This window comes from Rhinoraja longicauda, chromosome 18, assembly GCF_053455715.1.
Source record: "Rhinoraja longicauda isolate Sanriku21f chromosome 18, sRhiLon1.1, whole genome shotgun sequence".
Taxonomy (NCBI): domain Eukaryota; kingdom Metazoa; phylum Chordata; class Chondrichthyes; order Rajiformes; family Arhynchobatidae; genus Rhinoraja; species Rhinoraja longicauda.
This window is the reverse complement of record NC_135970.1, coordinates 15,427,107-15,450,633: the sequence shown is the minus strand read 5'-3', so window position 1 is coordinate 15,450,633 and position 23,527 is coordinate 15,427,107. Positions and strand designations below refer to the sequence as shown.

The 23,527-nt window shown below is 44.4% G+C and overlaps 1 protein-coding gene across 2 annotated transcripts in view; it reads left to right on the top strand.

Annotated features, from left to right (window-relative positions):
* Positions 1-23,527, top strand: part of th (tyrosine hydroxylase) — a 56,361-nt gene that overhangs the window by 29,222 nt on the left and 3,612 nt on the right. For both annotated transcript variants that reach the window (XM_078414766.1, XM_078414765.1), the window contains 8 exons: positions 6,432-6,499; positions 6,690-6,740; positions 7,439-7,584; positions 10,085-10,220; positions 16,597-16,666; positions 18,025-18,081; positions 18,239-18,334; positions 19,239-19,372. In XM_078414766.1, coding sequence (XP_078270892.1) covers positions 6,432-6,499; positions 6,690-6,740; positions 7,439-7,584; positions 10,085-10,220; positions 16,597-16,666; positions 18,025-18,081; positions 18,239-18,334; positions 19,239-19,372 — 758 coding nt within the window. The remainder of the gene's footprint in view (positions 1-6,431; positions 6,500-6,689; positions 6,741-7,438; positions 7,585-10,084; positions 10,221-16,596; positions 16,667-18,024; positions 18,082-18,238; positions 18,335-19,238; positions 19,373-23,527) is intronic.

Sequence of the window (23,527 nt, the reverse complement as noted above, 5' to 3'; positions counted from 1 at the left end):
ATGGATATGTTACATTCGGGTCGGGACCCTTCTTTAGACTGAGTCTTTAGACTGAGTCTGAAGAAGCACCCAAACCGATACGTCACCTTTCCATGTTCTCCAGAGATGCTCCCTGACCTGCTGAGTTACTCCAGCACTTTGTGTTTTGCATGATTCCAGCATCTGCAGTTCCTTGTATCTTCATAAGATAATATATAGTTGCCTACTAGATCTTAGTATGTCTGGATTTCTAATTGTCTCCTCGAAATTTCCTGACCTAAAAGGCCAAAGTTCCAATGATAGTAATGACATAATCGAGGGGACATTTTTGAAAGCTGGTTTTACTGTAGCTCTACGCAGGAACAGCATACAACCAGCAGAGGGCAATAGAGGACGAATTGTCGACTTGGAAATAGACACTAAGTGCTGGAGTAACTCAGCGGGTCAGGCAGCATCTCTGGAGAAAATGGATAGGTGAAGTTTCGGGTCGGGGCCCTTCTTCAGACTGATTGTGGAGGGGAGGAACCGAAAGGAATAAAAGGCCAGGACAAAGCCATCTGAAGAAGGGTTTGAAAAATGTCACATATTCTTTTTCTTCAAAGATGATGCCTGACCCGCTGAGTTACTCCAGCACTTTGTGTTTGAAGACCAGGACAAATTAGGGTGACGATAGACACAAAAAGTTGGAGTAGCTCAGCGGGACAGGCAGCATCTCTGGAGAGAAAGAATGGGTGACCCTGAAAGGTCTCGACCCAAAACGTTCCTCATTCCTTCTCTCCAGAGATGCTGCCTGCCCCACTGAGTTACTCCAGCTTTTTGTATCTATCTTCGGTTTAAACCAGCATCTGCAGTTCCTTCCTACACAAACCAGGGCGACAACAGATTGACCCCCTCTTAACCCCATTCTTCTGCCTTCTCCCTGCAACCTTTGATGCCCTGACTAATCAAAAACCTATCAATCTCCACTTTAAAAATACCCAATGAAGGACTCCACAGCCATCTGTGGCAATGAATTCCACAGATTCACCACCCTCTGGCTAAAGAAATTCCTCCTCGCCTCCATTCTAATAGTGTGTCCTTTCATTCTGAGGCTGTGCCCTCTGGTCCTAGACTCTCCTACTACAGGAAATGGCCGGGACCCTTCTTCAGACTGATTACAGTAGGGGGGGAGGGGGGGGGAGGAGGACGCTGGAAGAGAAGTGGGGGCCGAACAAAGCCAGGCAAGTGATAGGTGGATACAGGTGAAGTGGGGGTGGGGTGGGTGATTGGCAGATGGGTGAACACAAGTTAGAGATGGGAAGTGGACAAAAGGCTGTGAGATAAGGAAAGAAGAGGCATAAAATGTGAAGCTCGAGGAAAGAATGGAGGCAAAGGGGGACAGGGGAAAGGGGATAGGGGGTGGGATAGTGGGAGAAATTGGTGCACATTCAGGTGAGTGTCAGTGAAGAGATGGGAATGTTGTTGGTTAGTTGCCTAAAATTGGTACATAAAATGTTCATACCGTTGGGTTATAAGCTGCCCAAGAGGAAACATGAGGTGCTATTCCTCGAATTTTAAGAGCTGTCTTATCCCATCAGCCATCCGCGACACTTTAAGTTTGATTTTGATACGTTTGCCTTCAAAGTGTTTTTCTATTGTTCCCGATCAAAGGAAAATATTTACCAATTCCTGGATGCATGGAATTACGGAGAGGGAAAGATAAAACTATATTAGTGGGAAGAGAAGAGAAAATGAGGGAGGAGGGAAAATCAAAGAAAGAAAGGAGTGAACGGTAATTTGATTGTCCCCCAGTGGAGTGTGAGACAAACAGCCTGGCTTTTAACAACCCTGCTTTTATTTTGGTGGGAAACTCATACAACAGGCATGACAAAGTCAGAGTATTTAGTTTAGTTTAGAGATATAGCATGCAAACAGGACCTTCAGCCCATCGTCCATACACTAGTTCTATGCTATCTCACATTCACATCCTGCACTCTAGCGGCAATTTACAGAAGCCAATTAACTTGCAAACCCGCACATCTTTGCAACTTGGGAGGGCAGCACAGTGCCGCAGCGGTGGAGTTGCTGCCTTACAGCTCCAGAGCCCTGGGTTCAATCCAGACTATGGTTGCTGTCTGTAGGCAGTTTGTATGTTCCCCCTATGACCGCATAGGTTCTCTCCGTGTTTTCCGATTTCCTCCCACATTCCAAAGACATACAGGTTTGTAGGTTAATTTGGCTTCGGTAAAATTCTAAATTGTCCCTAGTTTGTTGGATAGTGCTAGTGTACAGGGTGATCACTGGTCGGCATGGACTCGGCGGGCCGAAGGGCCTAAAAAAAAGTAAAAGAAACCGGAGCACCCGGGGAAAATCCATGCGGTCACAGAGAGAATGTACAAACTCTGCACAGATGGCACCTTTAGTCAGGATCGAACCTGAGTCTCTGGTGCTGAGAGGCAGCAACTCTACCGCTACACCACTGTGCCTCCCAAAAGTTATACCCGGCGTGGGGGGCCACCGAGAACAAAGAGGGACCCGTTGTGTGTGTGTGGGGGGGGGGGCGCTGAGGACGAAGAGGGACCCGTTGTGTGGAGGGGGGGGGGGGGCGCTGAGGACGAAGAGGGACCCGTTGTGTGGGGGGGGGGGGGGAGCGCTGAGGACGAAGAGGGACCCGTTGTGTGGGGGGGGCGCCGAGGACGAAGAGGGACCCCGGGGGACCAGAAGGAAGAGGCACCATCGGGACTATATTGAATACTTTTGTAACTTTGTCGGCCCCGTATACGCGAAGAATTGTATGCAAAGCAAAGAATCTCACTGTACCAAGTCTATGTGACAATAACGTATCAATCGATGTTAAACATTTAACTAGCATTATGAAAAGGAGTATAGCCAGGAGATCAGAGTATAGCCAGGAGATAAGAGCGACCCACAATGCCTTGTGCAGGGTGACCATCCTATCACCTTAGCTACAACCTGTACCTGATATTAAACAATGATGGACTTGTAGGTAGCTGATGAAAACAGAGCACAACCTTTAGCACTGTGAACATTTTCTTTATAACAATACGGTTCAATGTGATATAGATACTACTAACAGCTTCAATGGTGCTTTATATAAAACAACCAATCTTTTGGCATTGTGGCGCAGCTTAAGCCAGATCCCATGAGGCTGGTGCAAAATGTGGTCCACCATCACTTGGGAGTTTATTTTACTTTGGTCAAAGCTGGTCCCCGTCATATATGTTCAACATAAGAACCTGCCAAAAAGATCAGCGTAACTTTTTATGATTTGTTTTCATTGAACAACAGACAGAGTCTAAAATCCTATAAACTTTCAGCTACGTCCCAGCAGAGTTCAGGAAGTTTACGGGACTCTGCCCAGACCTAACATTCTGCTGAAGCACATTGTGTACTTCACATCTGTTGCTGTGTGGTTTACCATGGCTGCAGCCAGCATCTCCTTCCACTTGTTTATTGTAAGTGTGCGCACTGGCTTGTGGTTTGGATTGCCATTTTGGCCATGTCTCAGGAGCTCTGAAAATCCTAAAGACTATGCTAGGAATCAATTCTTCAGGGGCCCCGAGCAAGTGTGAGCTGTCATACTTTGGGAGGTTGAATATAAGGGGAAAGTATACAGTCAATGGCAAGACCCTCCACAGCATTGATGTGCAGAAGGATCTTGGTTCACGTTCAATAGCTCACTGAAGGTGGCAGCACATGAAGAGTCAAGAATGTTTTATTGTCATATGTCCCAAAACGGAACAATTAAATTCTTACTTGCAGCAGAACAACAGATATGTAAATATGTAAACATAGTACTCTGTAAAGGCCAGAATGAACAACAACAAAGGTTCAGACAGTATATATATATAACAGTACTAGTACTATAGTAAGAGAAACAAACAGTAATTGTAGTTGATAGGATGGTAAAGAAGGAGTTTGGTATGCTTTCCTTCATTACTAAGGGCATTGAGTATAAGTCAGGAATTCATGATGCAGCTCGATAGGACTTTAGTTAGGCTACTTTTGGAGTATTGCATGCAGTTCTGGTCAGCCCATTGCAGGACAGATGTAGAGGCTTTGGAGAGGGTGCAGAATAGTTTTACCAGAATGCTGCCTGGATTGGACGGTTCAAGCTACAGGGAGAGGTTGGATAGACTTGGATTGTTTTCTCTGGAACACCAGGAGCTGAGGGGAGATTTCATAGAAGTATATAAAATGATGAGAGGCATAGATGGGATAGACAGTCAGAACCTCTCTCCCAGGGTGGAAACTAGAGGCATAGCTATAAAGTGACAGGGGGGATTTAGATTTAGATTTTTAGATTTAGAGATACAGCGCGGAAACAGGCCCTTCGGCCCACCAGGTCCGCGCCGCCCAGCGATCCCCGCACATTAACACTATCCTACACCCACGAGGGACAATTTTTACATTTGCCCAGCCAATTAACCTACATACCTGTTCGTCTTTGGAGTGGGGAAGTTTAATCTCCAGGAGTTTGTACCAGAATCATTTTTTTCCCTAAAACTACAATAAATAATATTAATAACTTGGACTAGGTATACATAAGTCATGAGGTAACGTGCCATCCATCCATTTGTTAACCATTGTTATATATTATATATTATATATAATATATTATATTATATTATATATTATATTAAAAATAAAAAAATAAATATATTATTATTATTGTTCAAAAATGCTTGAAATTAATCCGTGGCAACTAATTATTTTTCTTATTTATTCTGATTTCCGGTTATTGATTTGGCAAGCAGAAGAAACGTTTACCAAAACTCTGTAAACCAGCATGTATTAAAGATGTAAGATAGGTCACACCTTTATCGTCGAAACCGTGATGGAGAAACCATTACTGTCCAAGGATTTCTTCACAATAGTAAGCTATGCGCGGGTGTTAAATTCTTACTATGATAGGATATCCAAAGACAACTTTTTTTTATCAGTTTTATAATTCAAACCCGTTATCTTCTGTATTCAGTTTCCAAATCTGAGAATGACACCAAAGTTGGAGGCATAGTAAACGGTGAAGAAGTTAGTCACTGTTTTCACGGAGAAATAGACAGGCTGGTGGAATAAATACAAGCATAAAGAGCAAGGCGGCAATGATTGATGTTCAACAGTTTAACCCTTCTGACCGCTGTGGACATTAAGAGATAAATTCTCATCATATTCATGCAGCATCTCTTTGATGTGTTTCCCTATTTGAAATAAATAGGACACTCCACATTATAATATTGCACAGAATACCATCAACGTGTCAAACATTCGTCTGCTGTGAGTTATGTTCAGTCTTCCATCTTAGGACATTTTGTATTTAGTTTTAGTTACACGGGATGGAAACAGGTCCTTTAACGCACCGACTCTGCACCGACCAGTGATTACTGGGTGATTAGTTCTACAGTATCCTACACACCAGGGGCAATTTACCAGGGATTTAACGGAACACCCAGAGAAAACCCACGCGGTCACAGGGAGTACATACAACTCCATACAGACAGCACCCGTAGTCAGAATTGAACCCGGGTCTCTGGACCTGTTATGCAGCAACTCTAATGCTGCACCACTGTGTTTAGGGTAGTGTTTTGTCAAATTTAGATGGTAGCTTTTTATAAAAGTAAACGTTGCCATTGTCTCCAACAATTACATTCAGCAGGTTCTCCCCCTAGTCGATGCACCTTGGGCAATTTCAGATTAAATGTAGAGCTTTAACCCGAACGTCACTTTCTCCAGTCAGTGCTTCTGTCACATGTTTGTGTGAGAAATACCATCACTTTGGAATAACACTACAAAATTGCCTAACGATCATTTATACGTATTACAAAATGAGGAAAGATCACAGTCAATCTATCTTCCACAACATTTTAAGTGTAACACAGTGATGCAGCTGGTAGAGCCACTGCCCCTTCAGCACCAGAGACATGGGTTCAATCCTGAACTCGGGTGCTGTCTGTGTGGAGTTTGCATGTTCTTCCTGTGACCATGTGGGTTTCTTCCGGATGCTCCGGTTTCCTCCCACAACCCAAAGAAGTGTGGGTTTGTAGGTTAATTGGCCTCTGTAAATTGCCCCTAGCATGTAAGGAGTCGATGTGATAGTGGTGGAACATAGAACAAGTGTGAACGGGCGATGAATGGTCGGCATGGACTCGGTGGGCCGCATGGTCTGTTTCCATGCTGTGTTTCTAAAATTAAACTGGTGATTATTCAACAAAATGATGGAGGTGTTGGTGAATCATAGCAATCAATCAATCTCCATCAGTTGGTCAAAAAACAAACTGCTGGAGGTACTGAACAGGTCAGACACCATGTACTGCGTCTCCATCGATTGGTGTTCAATGTATCCATATATAATCTGATGGGAGAACATTTCTACTGGTTCTGCCGCCTTGCTGGATTGTAGAATGCAACACTATAACCTTGTTTCATTGTCATTTTTGTTTGATGCTTTCTCACAGGGTTACTCTGACGTCAAGTACAGGGAACGACGGAGGCAGATTGCAGAAGGTGCTTTAAACTATAAATAGTAAGTTATATGCTCACTCCAAATATCTGTGACCCCCACTTTCAATGGTTCAATGGCTCAATGGTGCTTTTATTGTCACATGTGCAAAGTGTTAACACAGTGAAATTCTTTTAAACTTTGTTAGAATTTACACCATCTCTTTTGCTCAATTGTCTCATTTAACAATATTAATTCCTCCTTGTTTCTGCAGTGACAATCCAATCCCCAAAGTAGAATACACCGCAGAGGAAATTGCAACTTGGTTAGTCTACTATATATTCCACTAAGTCTCCTCTCGGGTAAAATTGTTCCTGTCAATTAAATGTGTGGTATGATTATGATGTGTGGTGGTCTTAGGAAACATAATGCCAGTTGTTTTAATTCACACTCACACATCCCAAATTTCCTTTTCTGACATCCACCGTTTTAAGTGTAACGATGTTTTCCTTTTTCCCACATTCCTCATGAATTTCACATTGATGGACAAAACAGTGTGGGAACAGGCCCTTTGGCCCAACTTGCCCATGCCAACCAACATGCCCCATCTACACTAGTCACACCTGCTCGTGCTTGGCCCATATCCCTTTAAACATGTCCTATCCATGTACCTGTCCAAATGTCTCCAAATGCAAGTACCTGCTTTAACTACCTCTTCCAGCAGCTCGTTCCATATACTGTCCACCCTTTGAGTAAAAAAGCTACCCCTCGGGTTCCTATTAAATCTTTCCCCCACCTCTCACCTTAAACCTATGTCCTCTGGTTCTCTGGAGGACATGGATAGGTGGTTCTGGTCGAGACTGTTATTGTTATCTTTATTATATTAGTAGCTTTTTAAGATGAAGCAGAAACAAAAAGTAATTTGCCAGACAACCAATACAGCAAAGGAATTTGGAACGGCCTAGTGCCTGCTGTGTTAACTGCATGCACTGTTGACCTCTTTGCCGTGTTGCTGTCAAACAGGAGAGAAGTGTACACAAACCTGAAGACTCTGTATCCAACACATGCTTGTTCAGAACATCTCGAGGCTTTCAGGCTACTGGAGAAGCAATGCTGCTACACTGAGGACAAGATCCCTCAACTCGAGGATGTTTCCTGCTTCTTGAAAGGTTAGCATTGGTTTAAAACATTAACAGTTAGTAGAAAGGACTTAATATTTGAAGCATTTTTTTTTTAACCAAAAATAATTTAAATCAACTATTTACAAAAATACACACAAACCCACCAGCAAAATACAAAATAAACAAATATTCCTAAATATTAAATAACTATTTCCCCATCCTTCTTGAGGACACATTCCGACCCCCCAGCGGTGCCCAGCGGTCCAGGAAATCCCCCAGGGTGCTCGTGAACAGTGCGTAGTCCCTTTCTATCACCACCAGGGCGCGGACATAACCACCGAAACATATTTGAAGCATGATGGTGAACGCAACAACAACCTTTACTCGTACAGAAAATTCAATGCAGTAAAACATCCCAAAGCAGTTCGCAGGTGAATTGCCAAAGAAAGACTGACAAGAGGAGCCAAGGAGCCGAGGCTTTGGTCAAAAAGGGATATGTTTTAAGCCAGGTCATGGAGTCATAGAATAAAACAGTTCCTCGGCCAAACTTGCCCAAACTGACCAACGTGCCCCATCTGCACTTGGCACACATCCCTCTAAACCTGTCCAATCCATGTACCTGTCTAAGTGTTTTTAAAACATTGCAATAGTACCTGCCGCATCTACCTCCTTTGGCAGCTCGTTCCATGCACCCACCACCCTTTGTGTGAAAAAATTACCCCTCATGTTCCTATTAAACTTTTCCCCCTTCACCTTAAACCTATGTACTCTGGTTCTCGATTCCCCTACTTTGGACAAGAGACTCTATGCGTCTACCCGATCTATTCCCCTCATGATTTTGTCCTAAAAGATTTGGAAAAGTGAAACGATTTGAGAAAGGAAGTGCTGTTTAATGCATGGACATCTTAAAGCAGGGGCAACAAAGGGGAAACAGAATTATGGTTCATTAATTGTTCGAAAAATCAATCAGGGTGGCACAGTGGCGCAGCGGTAGAGCTACTGCCTTACAGCGCCAAAGACCCGGGTTCGATCCTGACCACGGGTGCTGTCTCAAAGGAGTTTGTACATTCTCCCTGTGACCACATGGGTTTTCTCTGGGTGCTTCGGTTTCCTCCCACATTCCAAATAACATGCAGGTTTGTAGGTTAATTGGATTCTGTAAATTGCCCCTCATGTGGAGGATAGAAATAGTGTACGAGTGATCATGGTTGGTGCAGGCCAGAGGGCCTGTTTCTCAGTGGGTCAGAGGGCCTGTTTCTCAGTGGACCAGAGGGCCTGTTTCTCAGTGGGCCAGAGGGCCTGTTTCTCAGTGGGCCAGAGGGCCTGTTTCTCAGTGGACCAGAGGGCCTGTTTCTCAGTGGGCCAGAGGGCCTGTTTCTCAGTGGGACAGAGGGCCTGTTTCTACACTAGCTCTCATCTAAACTAAACAAAATGTTTATTTAATGCTTCAATCAGAAGTCATTATCCCATTTGGTTGACTTAAAGGAACATATCAATTCAATGCATGAGTCCATGCAGCACGAATATTAACTTTTCTGAGTCAGATTGCACGTAACAACTACTAGAAGACTAGAAATGACACACATTTGATGCATTGTTACTCAAAGTTATCATTCTTGAGCTTTATTACCGGACACACTTCACAGCAAGTCACTCCGAGGTCAGTCATGTTGGACATAGTTACTGACATATGTTCCCAGGCTGTTACTGGAGGACAGAGACGTGGATTGTTTGCTCCCCCCCGTGAGTTAAAAGGAACCAATAAAAGGGTTTAAATGCTCCTTTCATTTGCACATCAGCACTGGCCAGGAACACATGCTGCGTAGTGGCACCTTTAATGATCGCAGCCAAAGTAATGCTGGAGCTTCTAACACAGGTCCAGGGATAGATCTGTTTGGTTTCTGACTTAACTGGTGGTCTATAAAGTCATGGTGTTATTGTAGTGAGTAGGCTGTGTGAAGGTCATCAGGGAGTTATCATAGTTACTGGTTCACATCCACCAAGAGGCCCTGAGGACACTGCCTGCACTCAGATACTGAGCATCAGTTGATACTTAATATTGGGACCGGGGCCATCTTCTCATCATGCTGACAAGTCACACTTTTCAAATGGGCAGCTTCAGGCAGCTCACTGCAGGAAATCTCTTGAAGATTGGAGCTCTGCAGATAAGTCTGAGAGAGTGGTCGGAGGGGGGAAAGTTTGGAGGACAAGGGGGTATGAGTTAAGTGGAACATTTGGCAGGGATCATGGCAGCGATGGTAATGATGTTGCGGGGAGCTGGGGAACTATCGTGTGTTGGAAGTGGAGCTGGGTTGATATATCTCCGACCATTGGCAGCCCCTTGTAATCAAGAAGGCTGCACAGTGGCACAGCAGTAGAGTTGCTGCCTCACAGCGACAGAGACCCGGGTTCGATCCTGACTATGGGTGCTGTCTGTATGGAGTTTGTACTCGGTGGCTGAAGGGCCTGTTTCCACACCGTATCTCTAAAACCAGAAAGTAAAACTAAAACTAAAGCGTAACACGTGCTCCATGTTTGTTTGTACCAGAACACTCGGGGTTTCAGCTGTGGCCCGTGGCTGGCCTTCTCTCCGCCCGAGACTTCTTAGCAAGCCTCGCGTTCCGAATCTTCCAGTGCACGCAATACGTCAGGCACGCCTCCTCGCCAATGCACACTCCTGAGCCGTAAGTCGAAGCAATAGACTGGACATGGGCATCGTGTTCTGCACATAGATTGCTGATAACTTGTAATGAGAAAGCGACTGTGGGAAATGAGCAGCCTGCCTGTGCCTTCCTGCTAATGTAGCTTGGGAGCCTTTTGCTTCCTTAATGGATTGACAGAAAGGCTGTGGGCTTCCAGCATGTGATTTCTTCACTGTTAGATCTGCATGTCTGTGTCACTGTTGGGTAAGGTGGTCTGATTGGATTTCTTTCGTCATGCATGGTCTCGAGTGGTTACGTTAATGTCACGTTGGGGGCAATTTATATAACTGTAAAATGTTAGCACATTTGCCCGGGCAGCAATTTGGCACAGCGGTAGAGTTGCTGCCTTACAGCGCTTACAGACCCGGGCTCGATCCCGACTACGGGTGCTGTCTGTACGGAGTTTGTACGTTCTCCCCGTGACCGCCCGGGTTTTCTCCGAGATCTTCGGTTTCCTCCCACACTCTAAAGATGTACAGGTTTGTAGGTTAATTGGCTTGGTATAAATGTAAATTGTCCTTAGTGTGCCTGGGATAGTGTTAGTGTGCCTGGGATAGTGTTAGTGTGCCTGGGATAGTGTTAGTGTGCCTGGGATAGTGTGCCTAGTGTGCCTGGGATAGTGTGCCTAGTGTGCCTGGGATAGTGTGCCTAGTGTGCCTGGGATAGTGTTAGTGTGCCTGGGATAGTGTTAATGTGCGGGGATCACAGATCGGCTGTTTTTGTGCTGTTTCTCTAAACTCTAAACATAACTTTTACGCCTCAGAATTGTTGCATTTCACTGAAAAGCAGAGACAGACCCACCACCAATTTTCCAGCATCCTTGATACCAGAGCTTCGCGGATTATCCGTTTTGTTAATAGAAACATCGAAACATATAAAATAAGTGCAGGAGGAGGCCATTTGACCTTTCGAGCCAGCACCGCCATTCGTTGTGATCATGGCTGATCATCCACAATCAGTAACCTGTGCCTGCCTTCTCCCCATATCCCTTGATTCCACTAGTCCCTAGAGCTCTATCTAACTCTTTTAAATTCATCCAGTGAATTGGTCTTCACTGCCTTCTGTGGTAGAGAATTCCACAAATTCACAACTCTCTGGGTGTAAAAGTTTCTTCTCACCTCAGTTTTAAATGGCCTCCCCTTTATTCTTAGACTGTGGCCCCTGGTTCTGGATTCCCCCAACATTGGGAACATTTTTCCTGCATCTAGCTTGAACGATCCTTTTATAATGGTATACGTCTTTATAAGATCCCCTCTCATCCTTCTAAACTCCAGTGAATACAAGCCAAGTCTTTCCAATCTTTCCTCATATGACATTGCCGCCATCCCGGGGATTAACTTCGTGAGCCTACGCTGCACTGCCTCAATAGCAAAGACGTCCTTCCAAATAGCAAGGATGTCCTTCCAATAGATGTCACGTAATTATAATTCAACTATATACCTCTGATTCATATACTTCATATACACCCGTGTCTTGGAACCACCATGGAATGTTAGAAACTTAAATAAAACAAACAGCAAAACCTGTAGTTCTCGCATGGGCAGCCAGGGTGCCAGTTAATGAGTTGCCCTCAGATGTTCCGATGAGTGAATCTGGTAGGATTACAATCATCTGTGAGATCGGCTCATTATCAGCTATTCACGGAACATTAACAGTTGTTTGCCTTTAAATTAGCTATCATGTGGCCGTGGCTGCATGATCCCGACACTATCAGACAAGTTCCAAGCATTTTGAGGCAATGGGGAAGTTGTGAAGGCAAGACATTGTCTAAAAGTGTCCAGAGGCCTCCCAATCTTTTCCAACAGTTGCTTACTTCTCTGTTTTGGCATCCTTTACTGATCACTGATGATGACTTTACAGTCATTTACTGATAGAATTGTTTCTCTTACACTATTCTTTCAACTACTTCTGGTTACTCCATCCATTATGCTCAGCTAAGTAGGCCCCAAAAATATCTCCATCCTCACTGGAGACGGACTCCAATCTCACTGGGCTGGGCCCAGCATGTGAGCTCTTAGTTAGTTTACTTTAGTTTATTATTATTACCTGTACCAAGGTACAGTGAAAAGCTTTTTTTGTTTCGTGCTCTGCAGTTGGAGGAAAGACTATACATGATTACAATCAAGCCGTCCACAGTACACAGATACAGAATGAAAGGAATACCGTTTAGTGCAAGATTAGGTCCAGTGAAGTCTGATTAAAGATAGTCCGAGGGTCTCCAATGAGGCTGTTGGTGGGTCACGACCGCTCTCTAGTTGGTGATAGGATGGTTCAGTTGCTCGATAACAGCTGGGAAGAAACTGTCCCTGAATCTGGAGGTGTGCGTTTTCACACTTCTTGCCCAATGGGGGAGGGGAGAAGGGGGAATGTCTAGGTTGAGGCACATCCTCAAGAAAAGGCTGAAGCATTCACAATCACGTTCAGCTAGAGGTGCTAAGACATGATCCATCATTTCCTCCTAAGTCCCCACAGAGGCCAGTCAATAGCCAATCTGATTTATTCTTCGTGATCTCATGAAATGGCTGAGAGCACTGGATTTAGCAAAGATCGGATAAAGTGGATGTGGAAAAGATGTTTCCAGTAGTGTCTTGAACCAAATGGCAAAGCCTCAGAATAAAAGGACGTAACTTCAGAGTGCAGATGTGTAGGAATTTCTTTGGTTAGAGGGTGGTGAATCTGTGGAATTCATTGCCATGGACGGCTGTGGAGGGCAGGTCATTGGGTAATATTTAAAGCAGAGATTGATGGAGTTTTGATTAGTAAGGGTGTCAAAGGTTATAACAGGTATAACAGAGCTTTATTTGTCCCTCGTGCAAAGGCAAGGTTGATGGAGTTGAGGGGGAAAAATTGATCAGCCATGTTTGAATGGCGGGGCAGATTTGATGGGCTGAATGGCCTAATTCTGCTCTTATGGTCTTACAATGGAATCAGGCTACATCCCAGCTGTAGTAGTGAAGACCTGTGCTCCAGAACGAGCTGTGCCTCGAGCCAAACTATTTCATTGTAGTTACAATACTGGCATCTACCTAATAGTGCAGGAATTTGCCCAAGCACTTCCAGTTCACATAAAAGCAAGACAGATCCATTCTGGCTACTCACTGCTCCATCAGTCTTCCATCAATCATTAACAAAGTAATGGAGGCTGTCATTAGCAGTGCCGCCAAGCTGTACTACTTACTGATGGCCATTTGTCAGGTCCACGCAGCTCCAGTCCCCATCACAGCTTGGTCCACGTTTACCAAGGAGCCAACTTTCAGAAGTGGTCGGAGAGCAACTGCCTTCGACATCAGGGTAACGTGTGACCGAGTGTCACAGTCAGAGCGCTGGTAAATGCATCACCGGGAAAACGCTTCAGTGGTTGCTATCGTCCCTCGTGCAAAGGAAGGTGGTTGTGTTTATCAGAGATCAAGTATCTCAGTCCCAGAACTTTACATCTAGAATTTTCCAAGAGCGATGGCCCAGGCTCAAACATCTTCAGATCTTTCATCCGTGATCATGATGCCAGCTTGGAACATCAGCTCGAAGCTGAAAAGGAACTGTGGTGTTCATAGACATGGAAGGAGGAATGGATTAATTGGAACCTATATGGGCTGGGAGAACGATAGCAGATCAGCTTTCCCACACGCATGTGGCAATAAGCAGGGCAAAACTGAAGGAGCTTGAAGAGGTTGGTGAGTTACAGTATGTGTCAGTTTTGATCAAAGATGCAGAGACTGATAAGGGCACATCATCAAATTAGGTAAGACAATAAGGCATTGAGGTCGACACAGTCTCAGACAAACAGTCTATGCCCTGTATGTTGTGTTTTATATTCTTTAGGTTTGCAGGGCTTGATCTTTGAAGGTCATGAAGTGGAAGAACCTAAAGGCAAACTGAAAATTCAAGGCTGGATTATTAATATTGTGATCTGAGGCAGCCACTTGATGGACATCATTCCTGCCTGATACTGATAATTGGCTTTGACAATCTTAGCGTTGCTTATCTCTTTTACCAGGGCTGGGTGCAGGTATCCTGTCAGTCTGAATGACGATAAATGTCATGGTTTCTCAAACTTACTTCACATTTTTTCTGTCGCATTCTTCCTTCATTATAAAAAGCAGTTAGATCTACTGACAAAGCAAATAGGAAATTCTATTAGACTTGCCTTAATCACCAGTTCTGGAAGCTGAATTAACTTGATAATATCAGCAAGTGAGGATCACAACTGTGCATTCGGGAATAAACATACTGATACCGCCTACGATTTTTAAAAAGCACATTGATCATGTATCGACAAAGAGACTTCTGACATTGTCTTTTGTGAGTTAAGTAAATGACTCATTGAGATCTCCAAAGGAGGGAATCTCATTGGATATCTGGAGTAGAATTCATCCCAGTACATGACAGCAGAGTTTTATTGAAACTTGGGGGAAATGCTTGTTATTAATCATCATCGTTATAAGATGGCACTAAGCACACTGAATCTGTTTTAGCAGTAGGTGTAAGTTTGCACAGCTGTGGCTCAGATGGAACTTTACTTCCTCCCATTGAGGGAGTGGTGATCAAGATTCAGTTTAGAAATTTAAACTTGGAACCCAGGGCTGATACACTAACTCACTGACGAGGAACTTGTGGCACTGTTAGGGATATGTTCATAAGTTATAGGATCAGAATTAGGTCATTTGGCCCATCCAGACTACTCCGCCATTCAATCGTGGCTGACCTATCTCTCAACCCCATTCTCCCCATAACCCCTGACATCTTTACTAATCTCAAATCGATGAATCTCTGCCTTAAAAATATCCATTGATGGCTTCCACCGCCTTCTGTGGCAATGAATTTCACAGATTCACCACCCTCTGACTAAAGGAATTCCTCCCCTTCTCCTTTCTAAAGGAGAGTCCTTTTATCCTGAGGCTCTGGTCTCTCCAACTAGTGGAAACATTCTCTCCACATCCACTCTATCCAGTAGGTCTCAATGAGGTCCCCCCCTCATCCTTCTAAACTCCAGCGTGTAGAAGTCCAGTGCCGTCAAACGCTCACCATATGTTGACCCACTCATTCCTGGGATCATTCACATAAACGCACTGATTTTATTGATATGCTGAGCTGGGATCTTCCGCTCCCTCTTAAATGCACATTTAAGACTATTGATTCAGAAAAGTCAAGGAATTGCCCTCACTTCCCAGGCCATTATTTACTCCTCACCCTACATCCCAAAGCAAGAATATACGGGTGCTCATCACATTGCGGTTTGTGGTAGCTTGTTATGTTGAACTAGTTGCGGTCTCTCCAATATTAAAAGTGCACCAGAGACCCGGGTTCAATCCTGACCTCGGGGGCTGACTGTGTGGAGTTTGCACGTTCTCACTATGAATGTGTGGCTTTCCTCTGAGTGCTCCGGTTTCCTCCCACATCCCAAAGACTTGGGGATTTGTCGATTCATTGGACTCTGTGACTTGCCTTTAATGTATAAGGAGTGGATGAGAAAGTAGGATAACATAGCACAAGCATGAACAGGTGATTAATGGCTGGCGTGAACTTGGTGGGCCAAAGGGATGGTTTCCATGCTGTATCTTTAAACTAAATCCCCTCTGCTGGAATTTAACATGCAATAAATACATGGAAATCTTGGGCTCTACTCATCCTGCCAACTCCCTGAATAACCAATCAATAGTCAATAAACAGGTTTGAAGGGATTTATTTTTAGGACACACAACTGAAAAGTTGTCCTTTATTTAACATCTGAACGGCATATGAAATCAGTGACACCATTTCCTACCTCAAATATGCATCAAAATGGTGTATTGGAGAGCCCTTTTTGCACCATTGTGCAGACAACATGCTGGAACCCACTTGGATACTCATGTGTTGACATTTTAAAGCTTAATTTTGAGTGTGTATGGCTGTGATGTAAACAAGATTTCCATTGTACAGATACCTCACTGTACTTGAGCATATGGACAATAAACGACTTGAAATCAGCATCGGAGGAGGATTTGGTGAAGAGAAAGAGCATGGTCATGAAGATCTGGCCTTTGTTGAAATATTGGCCAAGATGGAAGTAAAATGTATCAAAACACAAAGTGCTGGAGAAACTCAGCAGGTCAGGCAGCATCTGGGAGGAAGGGAATAGACAGATGATGTTTCAGTATGAAGAAGGGTCTCGACCCAAAACGTTGTCCGTCAATTTCTTCAACGGAAGCCGCTTGACCCGCTGAGTTCCTTCGCCACTTTGTGTTTTGCTCAAGATTCCTTCATGTGCAGTTTTTTGTGTCTCTTGAAGGTATAATGGACTTCTTTTGGCTTTTCACAGAATATGGCTCTTGCGGGAAAGATCCCGCTGGATGAAATTAATTTTCTTTCTGTTCACATTTAGGGACTGTTGTCATGAGCTACTGGGACATGTGCCAATCCTGGCTGACAAGATATTTGCACAATTCTCTCAGGTACTTCCACCTTCCTTTACTGTGAATATATACTCCACAGAACATGGTACACAATGGGCGGCACGGTGGCGCAGCGGTAGAGTTGCTGCCTTGCAGTGCCAGCGACCTAGGTTCGATCCTGACTACGGGTACTGTATGTCTGGAGTTTACGCATTCTCCCCGTGACAATAGACAATAGACAATAGAAAATAGGTGCAGGAGAAGGCCATTCGGCCCTTCGAGCCAGCACCGCCATTCAATGTGAATGGCTGATCATTCTCAATCAGTACCCCGTTCCTGCCTTCTCCCCATACCCCCTGACTCCGCTATCCTTAAGAGCTCTATCTAGCTCTCTCTTGAATGTATTCAGAGAATTGGCCTCCACTGCCCTCTGAGGCAGAGAATTCCACAGATTCACAACCAAGTGACCAAGTGGGTTTTCTCCGAATGTGCCGGTTTCCTCCCACATTCCAAAGACGTACAGGTTTGTAGGTTAAGTGGCTTCGGTAAAAATTATAAATTGGCTCTAGTGTGTAGGATAGCGCTAGTGTACGGGGTGATTGCTGGTCGGCGTGGACTCGGTGGGCCGAAGGGCCTGTTTCCACGCTGTATCTCTTAACTAAACAGACGAGCAGCATGAAAAGAATCCAAAGAATTTATCATTCTAGAGCACCGTAAGCCAAGAGAATTGTAAAATGTTTTCAAAGTAATTCAGAGTTTTGATTGAGAAACAATGAGGAAACTATTTTCAATGGCAGAATGTTCAGTAACCACAGGACACAAAATTAACTGCCAGAAGATTCAAAGGTGAATAAAGGTGATTTTTTTTGTAATGCAGTGAGTTGCCATAACCTGGCATCACTATCTGAAAGGGAGTTGCAAGTAAATTCAGTAATAACTCCCGAAAAGGAATCAGGGCAGTTTTACAAGCAAGGAGAATTATTGGGCAATGCGGAATGGGTGGAGTGGGGCGCCAATCAGCTGGCACAAACATAGTGGCAAAGTGGCCTCTTTCGGTGATAGGAAGGAACTGCAGACGCTGGTTTAAGAGATAGACACAAAGTGTTGGAGTAACTAAGTGGGTCAGGCAGCAACTCTAGAGAAAAAGAATAGGTGACGTTTCGGTTTGGGATCCTTCTTCAGATGATCTATGATTTGCATGGGAACCTTGGTCGTTCAAAACCCCCACTAACTCTGGACGAGGGTTTTGTAATCTGGATAGGGGGAAAGGCTCGCTAGGCCTGAAGAGAGACCAACTGTGGGATTAAAATAACTTTTGAACAGTAAAGGGAAAAAAATAAATCACTCAGTGGATTGTGCCTGCACTGCTAATTAAGTGACTTGGTCAGTGATTATCGTCTAACCCTTTATCTCCTCAGAACATTGGCCTTGCCTCACTAGGAGCCACGGAAGAGGAAATTGAAAAGCTTTCCACGGTGAGTTTTACCACGTACATGCCTACGTGAAAATCATGTAGCGTTTTGAAATGGTTTAATGGAAAAAGTAAATTGACAGACAACTTCCCAAACTTACTTTAATTGTCTCAAATTGGGAAAAGCAGGGTAATTGTTTTCTGGAATCTGCCTCTTGCAGCTTTACTGGTTCACTGTGGAGTTTGGACTATGCAAGCAAAATGGAGAAGTTAAAGCGTATGGTGCTGGCCTGCTCTCGTCCTACGGGGAACTCACTGTAAGTGAAAAATGTGGATTATAAATGTCTTGATTTATCCCAGATTACTCTCTTCAATTTACAGAGAGATCTTCTTTGGTGAAATTGTTTTTCCGGTTTCTGGTTACCGTCTGCTTTTGACCCCGTCTCTCCTGAAAGAATAATGTGATTTTCAGCGACCAGCAGACAGTCTTCAGACTGACCAGGGTACCTGGTCAGAATTAGACCTCCCTCGCCACACAGGCAGCACCTTGGGCTGGAGAAGGGCAGTACCTGCTGCCCCTGATTCCCACATTCAGAGGTTGAGAGCAAAGTGGGAGGTGTGGGGCATTGGGGTGGCGGTGTGGTGGGGCGAGGAAACCCTGTTCCTCTCTAAGTGAGGCTCGCATGACCAAATGCCCGCTCAGAGTTCAGGATGAAAAGATACAGTGGTGCAGTGGTAGAGTTGCTGCCTGACTGCGCCAGTGACCCGAGTTCCATCTTGACTGTGGGTGCTGTGTGTACGGAGTTATTTCTTTCTCCCTGTGACAGCATGGGCTTTCTCTTGGCGCTTCAATTTCCTCCCACACTCCAAATACGTGCAGGTTTGTAGGTTAATTAGCTTCTGTAAATTGTAAATTGTCCCTGGTGCTTACGATAGTGCTAGTGTACGAGGTGATCTCAGGTGAGCGGGGCGATGGGCCTTTTTCCGCGCTGTATCTCTAAAGTTTTCAAGAGAGAGTTAGATTTAGCTCTGAGGGCCAAGGGAATCAAGGGATATGGGGAAAAAGCAGGAACGGGATACTGACTTTGGATGATCAGCCGTGATCATATTGAATGGCGGTGCAGGCTCGAAGGGCCGAATGGCCAACTCCTGCACCTATTTTCTATGTTTCTAAGTCTAATGATTTTCGCCAGACACTGACACTGAATGATTTGTACACAGCATGCCCTCTCCGGTGATCCTGAGCTACGGGAGTTCGATCCTGTGGCAGCATCTATCCAGCCCTATCAAGATCAGACGTACCAGCCGGTGTATTTTGTATCTGAAACTTTCAATGACGCTAAAGACAAACTGAGGTAAGAAACTATTGTCAAATGCATCATAGGTAATGCAGGAACCCACGCACTGTAGGCTCAGTGACCCACGGAACATGCTCATAAATTCCAGGAGCAGAATAAGGCCATTCGGCCCATTTAATCATAGCCGATCTATCTTTCCCTCTCAACCCCATTCTCCTGCCTTCTCCCCCATAACTCCTGATACCCTCACTAATCACGAATCTGTCAATCTCTGCCTTAAAAATTCCACCTATGCCCCTCCCTCTATCTTCACATTTCACTCCCCTTCTCCTTATCTGACTCCCTTTTGTCTCCTTTCCATCTCTAGCCTTTGTCCACCCATCCTCCAGTCTACCTCTCTTCACCTGTATTCACCTATCATGTGACAGACTTTGTCCCGTCCCCATCTCTCTTCTGGCTTTCTCCCCCATAATACAATCAGTCTGCAGAAGGGTCCTGATCCGAAACGTCACCTGTACATATCCTCCACAGGTACTACCTAACCCACTGAGTTCCCCCAGCACTTTGTGTTTTGTTCTGGAACAAGAAGGCAGCTTTGATAAATGAAAGTGGCTATGAGATTTCAGAATACAATGGCTCACCAGGGAAACTTCAAAAATGGAAAGATCCAGCTGGTTTACCAATGAGGAGGGAAATCTGCCATCCTTACCTGTGGTCCTCAGTAAGACATGACTGACTTGGAATTTCAATGGTTCAATGGTACCTCATTGTCATGTATACCTGAGTATAATTAAATTATTTTTTTCCATACATTTCATTGACAATCCTACTATACATTAGGCACATTCATACTAAGTATAAAAGTATAAGATAGTAGACCACACTGAGTCTGTACACAAGACTCACCATGTTTTAGGCACCATCTTGTACTTTTACTTTTTTAGTTTAGAGATGCAGCGTGAACAGGCCCTTTGGCCCATCGAATCCGCGCCGACCACGATCCCATACATTAACACTATCCTACACACCAGGGACAATTTACAATTTTACCGAAGCCAATTAACCTACAAACCTGTACGTCATTGGAGTGTGGGAGGAAACCAGAGCACCCGGAGAAAACCCACGCTGTCACAGGGAGAACATACAAACTCCATGAAGACAGCACCCGTAGTCAGGATCAAACCCGGGTGTCTGGCGCTGTAAGGCAGCAACTCTGCTGCTGTGCCACTGTGCTGCCCTCTCAAAGTCCAAAATATTTTTAAAAAGATGTTAGAATCTTAACTTGGCCATAAAGGCCTGTTGTCCTGGGAGCAGCACTGGGTCGGAATTGCACAGGTGATCCTGGCCAGGTGATGTTCGCCATTGCTGCTCTGCCACTCCGTGCGTCTCTTCCACGCACCCAGTCACTTGGAGTGGCGCTCGATCTAATTGAGCCCTAGGGTGCTGCCGGGCCTCTCTGAATTTCTCTCTCTGAAGTGATTCTGAAAGATATCCAGTTGCATTAAGTCTGTCAAAGATTCAAGATGGCTTCCATCAACGCATTCATACGACACCAGAAATGATTTTTCGAGCTGAACCCTCATGTAATAAGATACAAATTATTTTATTATTTGTGTTATGTTGCAATTATCATTCCGTATTGGATATCTCTGGTTCCTTGATTTCATCATTTACAACCCAGAGATAAGAGGTGGTATGACGACAAAGGAGATTTGCAGTCCTTCTCTTTCCCTCCTGGGATAAGATGCAAGATGCAGTTGGGGGTTAACTAGTCTCATCACTCCTGGATCAGAAAACAAGGCCCATATTTCTGATCCTCGTTGCTATCAAATAAAAAAGAAAGTGTGGAAATATTGGGCCTTGACTGAATGGTAACCTTTTTATAATTCATTTATAAAATGTAACTTAATTGATTGGAAGAATGGTCCTGACCCACAACGTCACCCATCCTTTTTCTCCAGAGATGCTGCCTGACCTGTTGAGTTATGCCAGCACTTTGTGTCTGACTTCATTGCCAAGGTCAGCGTTCCGTTCCCATCCACAACTATGGTACTGGCAAGCCATCTTCTAGAACAGCCACAGTCCTTCTGACACTGATATCAGTAGGTACCATAAATGTGGTAACATTGAAGAAATTGCACTATATTTCCATGTCGAACTGATGTCTGACAGGGATATCTGCAGTTTATCTTGCTGTTGGTAAAAAGAAGGGTCTCGACCCGAAACGTCACCCTTTCCTTCTCTCCAGAGATGCTGCCTGTCCCACTGAGTTACTCCAGCTTTTTGTGTCTAACTTAGCTTTAAATCAGCATCCGCAATTCCTTCCTACACAAGGATTACTGTGCATCAATGCTGAAGGGAAGGAATGTTTGAGATGATGTATGAGGTACCAATTAAGCAGACTGTATCATCCCATAGTGTCATAGAGTCGTACAGCAACGAAACAGGGCCTTCAGCCCTACTTGCCCACACTGATCAACATGCTCATTCTGCACTAGTCCCACCTGCCTGCATTTGTCCCATATCCCTCTAAACCTATCCTCTCCATGCACCTGTCTAAATGTTTGTATCTAGCACTTTGTATCTCTCTTCAGTCTAAACGAGCATCTGCAGTTCCTTCCTGCACAGTATGAATATGTTTGGACCTGTTTAATTTCTAGACAACAGTAATGCTAAGGATGTCAAGGGTGGGAAATTCAGGGGTAGTAATGTCAATTATTGGCAAGATGCATACAGTCTCTACTCCCTGAGATTGCCATTGCACTGAACTTTCCTGTCCTCCAATCCCCACAACCATCTCCCTTGTGCCAAGTTTGATTTGGTGTGGAGAATTTATCCTTGATGTCAATTGACTTTACCACCCAGCCCCTAGGATTGCTTGTTAATCAAAGGCTGCATTGATGTCGCGAGCTGTCATCCTCACCTCATTTGTTACATTCATCTCTTTCCCAGATTGGACCAAAGTTGTAGTGAGACATGGTTCCAAGCAGAACTCAACTATGCAACTTGAAACCACAATCAATGATGGGCGAGAAGTGGATGTGTGCAGTGTTTCATAGCCAGGACATACCTGGGCAGTTTTCCACATTATTTGGGGGGAAATGTAGTGGATTAGCTTGGCATAGCACATTCCAAATCTGAAACCAGTATGGTGCCAACAATCCTGGCTCCTTTCAATGTCACATCAGTGGCTGAAGATTTGTTTTTCTAGTGGAGAGGATAGACCTAAAGTCATAGAGTCATACAGTGTGGAACCAGGGCCTTCAGTGCAACTTGCCCATGCCGGCCAACATGTCCCTTCTACACTAGTCCCACCTGCCTGCATTTGGAACATCTCCCTCAAACTGTATCCTATCCATGTACCTATCCATATATTTCTTAAACATTGCGATAGTTCCTGCCTCGACTACCACCTCCGGCAGCTCGTTTCTTACACCTACCACCCTAAAAAAGTTACCCCTCAGGTTTTTGTTAAGTCTTTCCTCTATCTCCTTAAACCTATGTCCTCTTGTTTTCGATTCCCCTACTCTGGGCAAACGCCTCTGTGCATTTACCCGATCTATTCCTCTCATGTCAAGTCAAGTCAAGTCAAGTCAATTTATTTGTATAGCACATTTAAAAACAACCCACGTTGACCAAAGTGCTGCACATCTGACTAGGAAAAAAAAAAGAAACATACAGTGGCAGGCAGCCAAACACAACGGCGCGGCCATCTTGAACAAAATGTTAATTCAATCACCCACAGTCCAACAATGATCACCCACAGTCCAACAATAAAAGCACTAAACAGGCACCCAAATTACACAACCCCAAAAACCCCCCAAAACACAGTCCAACAATAGAAGCATTAAATAGGCATTCAAATCACACACCCCAAAACCCTCATGATTTTGTACATCTCTACAAGATCACCTCTCATCCTCCTGCGCTCCAAGGAATAAAGTCCGAGCCTGCTTAACCTCTCCCTGTAGCTCAGACCCTTGATTCGTGGCAACATCCTCATAAATCCTATGTGCACCAACTTGACAATATTTTTCCTATAACATGGTGACCAAAAGTATAATTAGGAAACCGTGGCAAATCATGGCATGGTAACCATGGCAAATCATCTACTTCATGCTTCTGGGTTGTCACTTCTTTTATCAATTTGAAGGATATGTATTGTCCATCTCTAATTATGTCCTCAAATACGAAGAAAATTATTCAACCAGA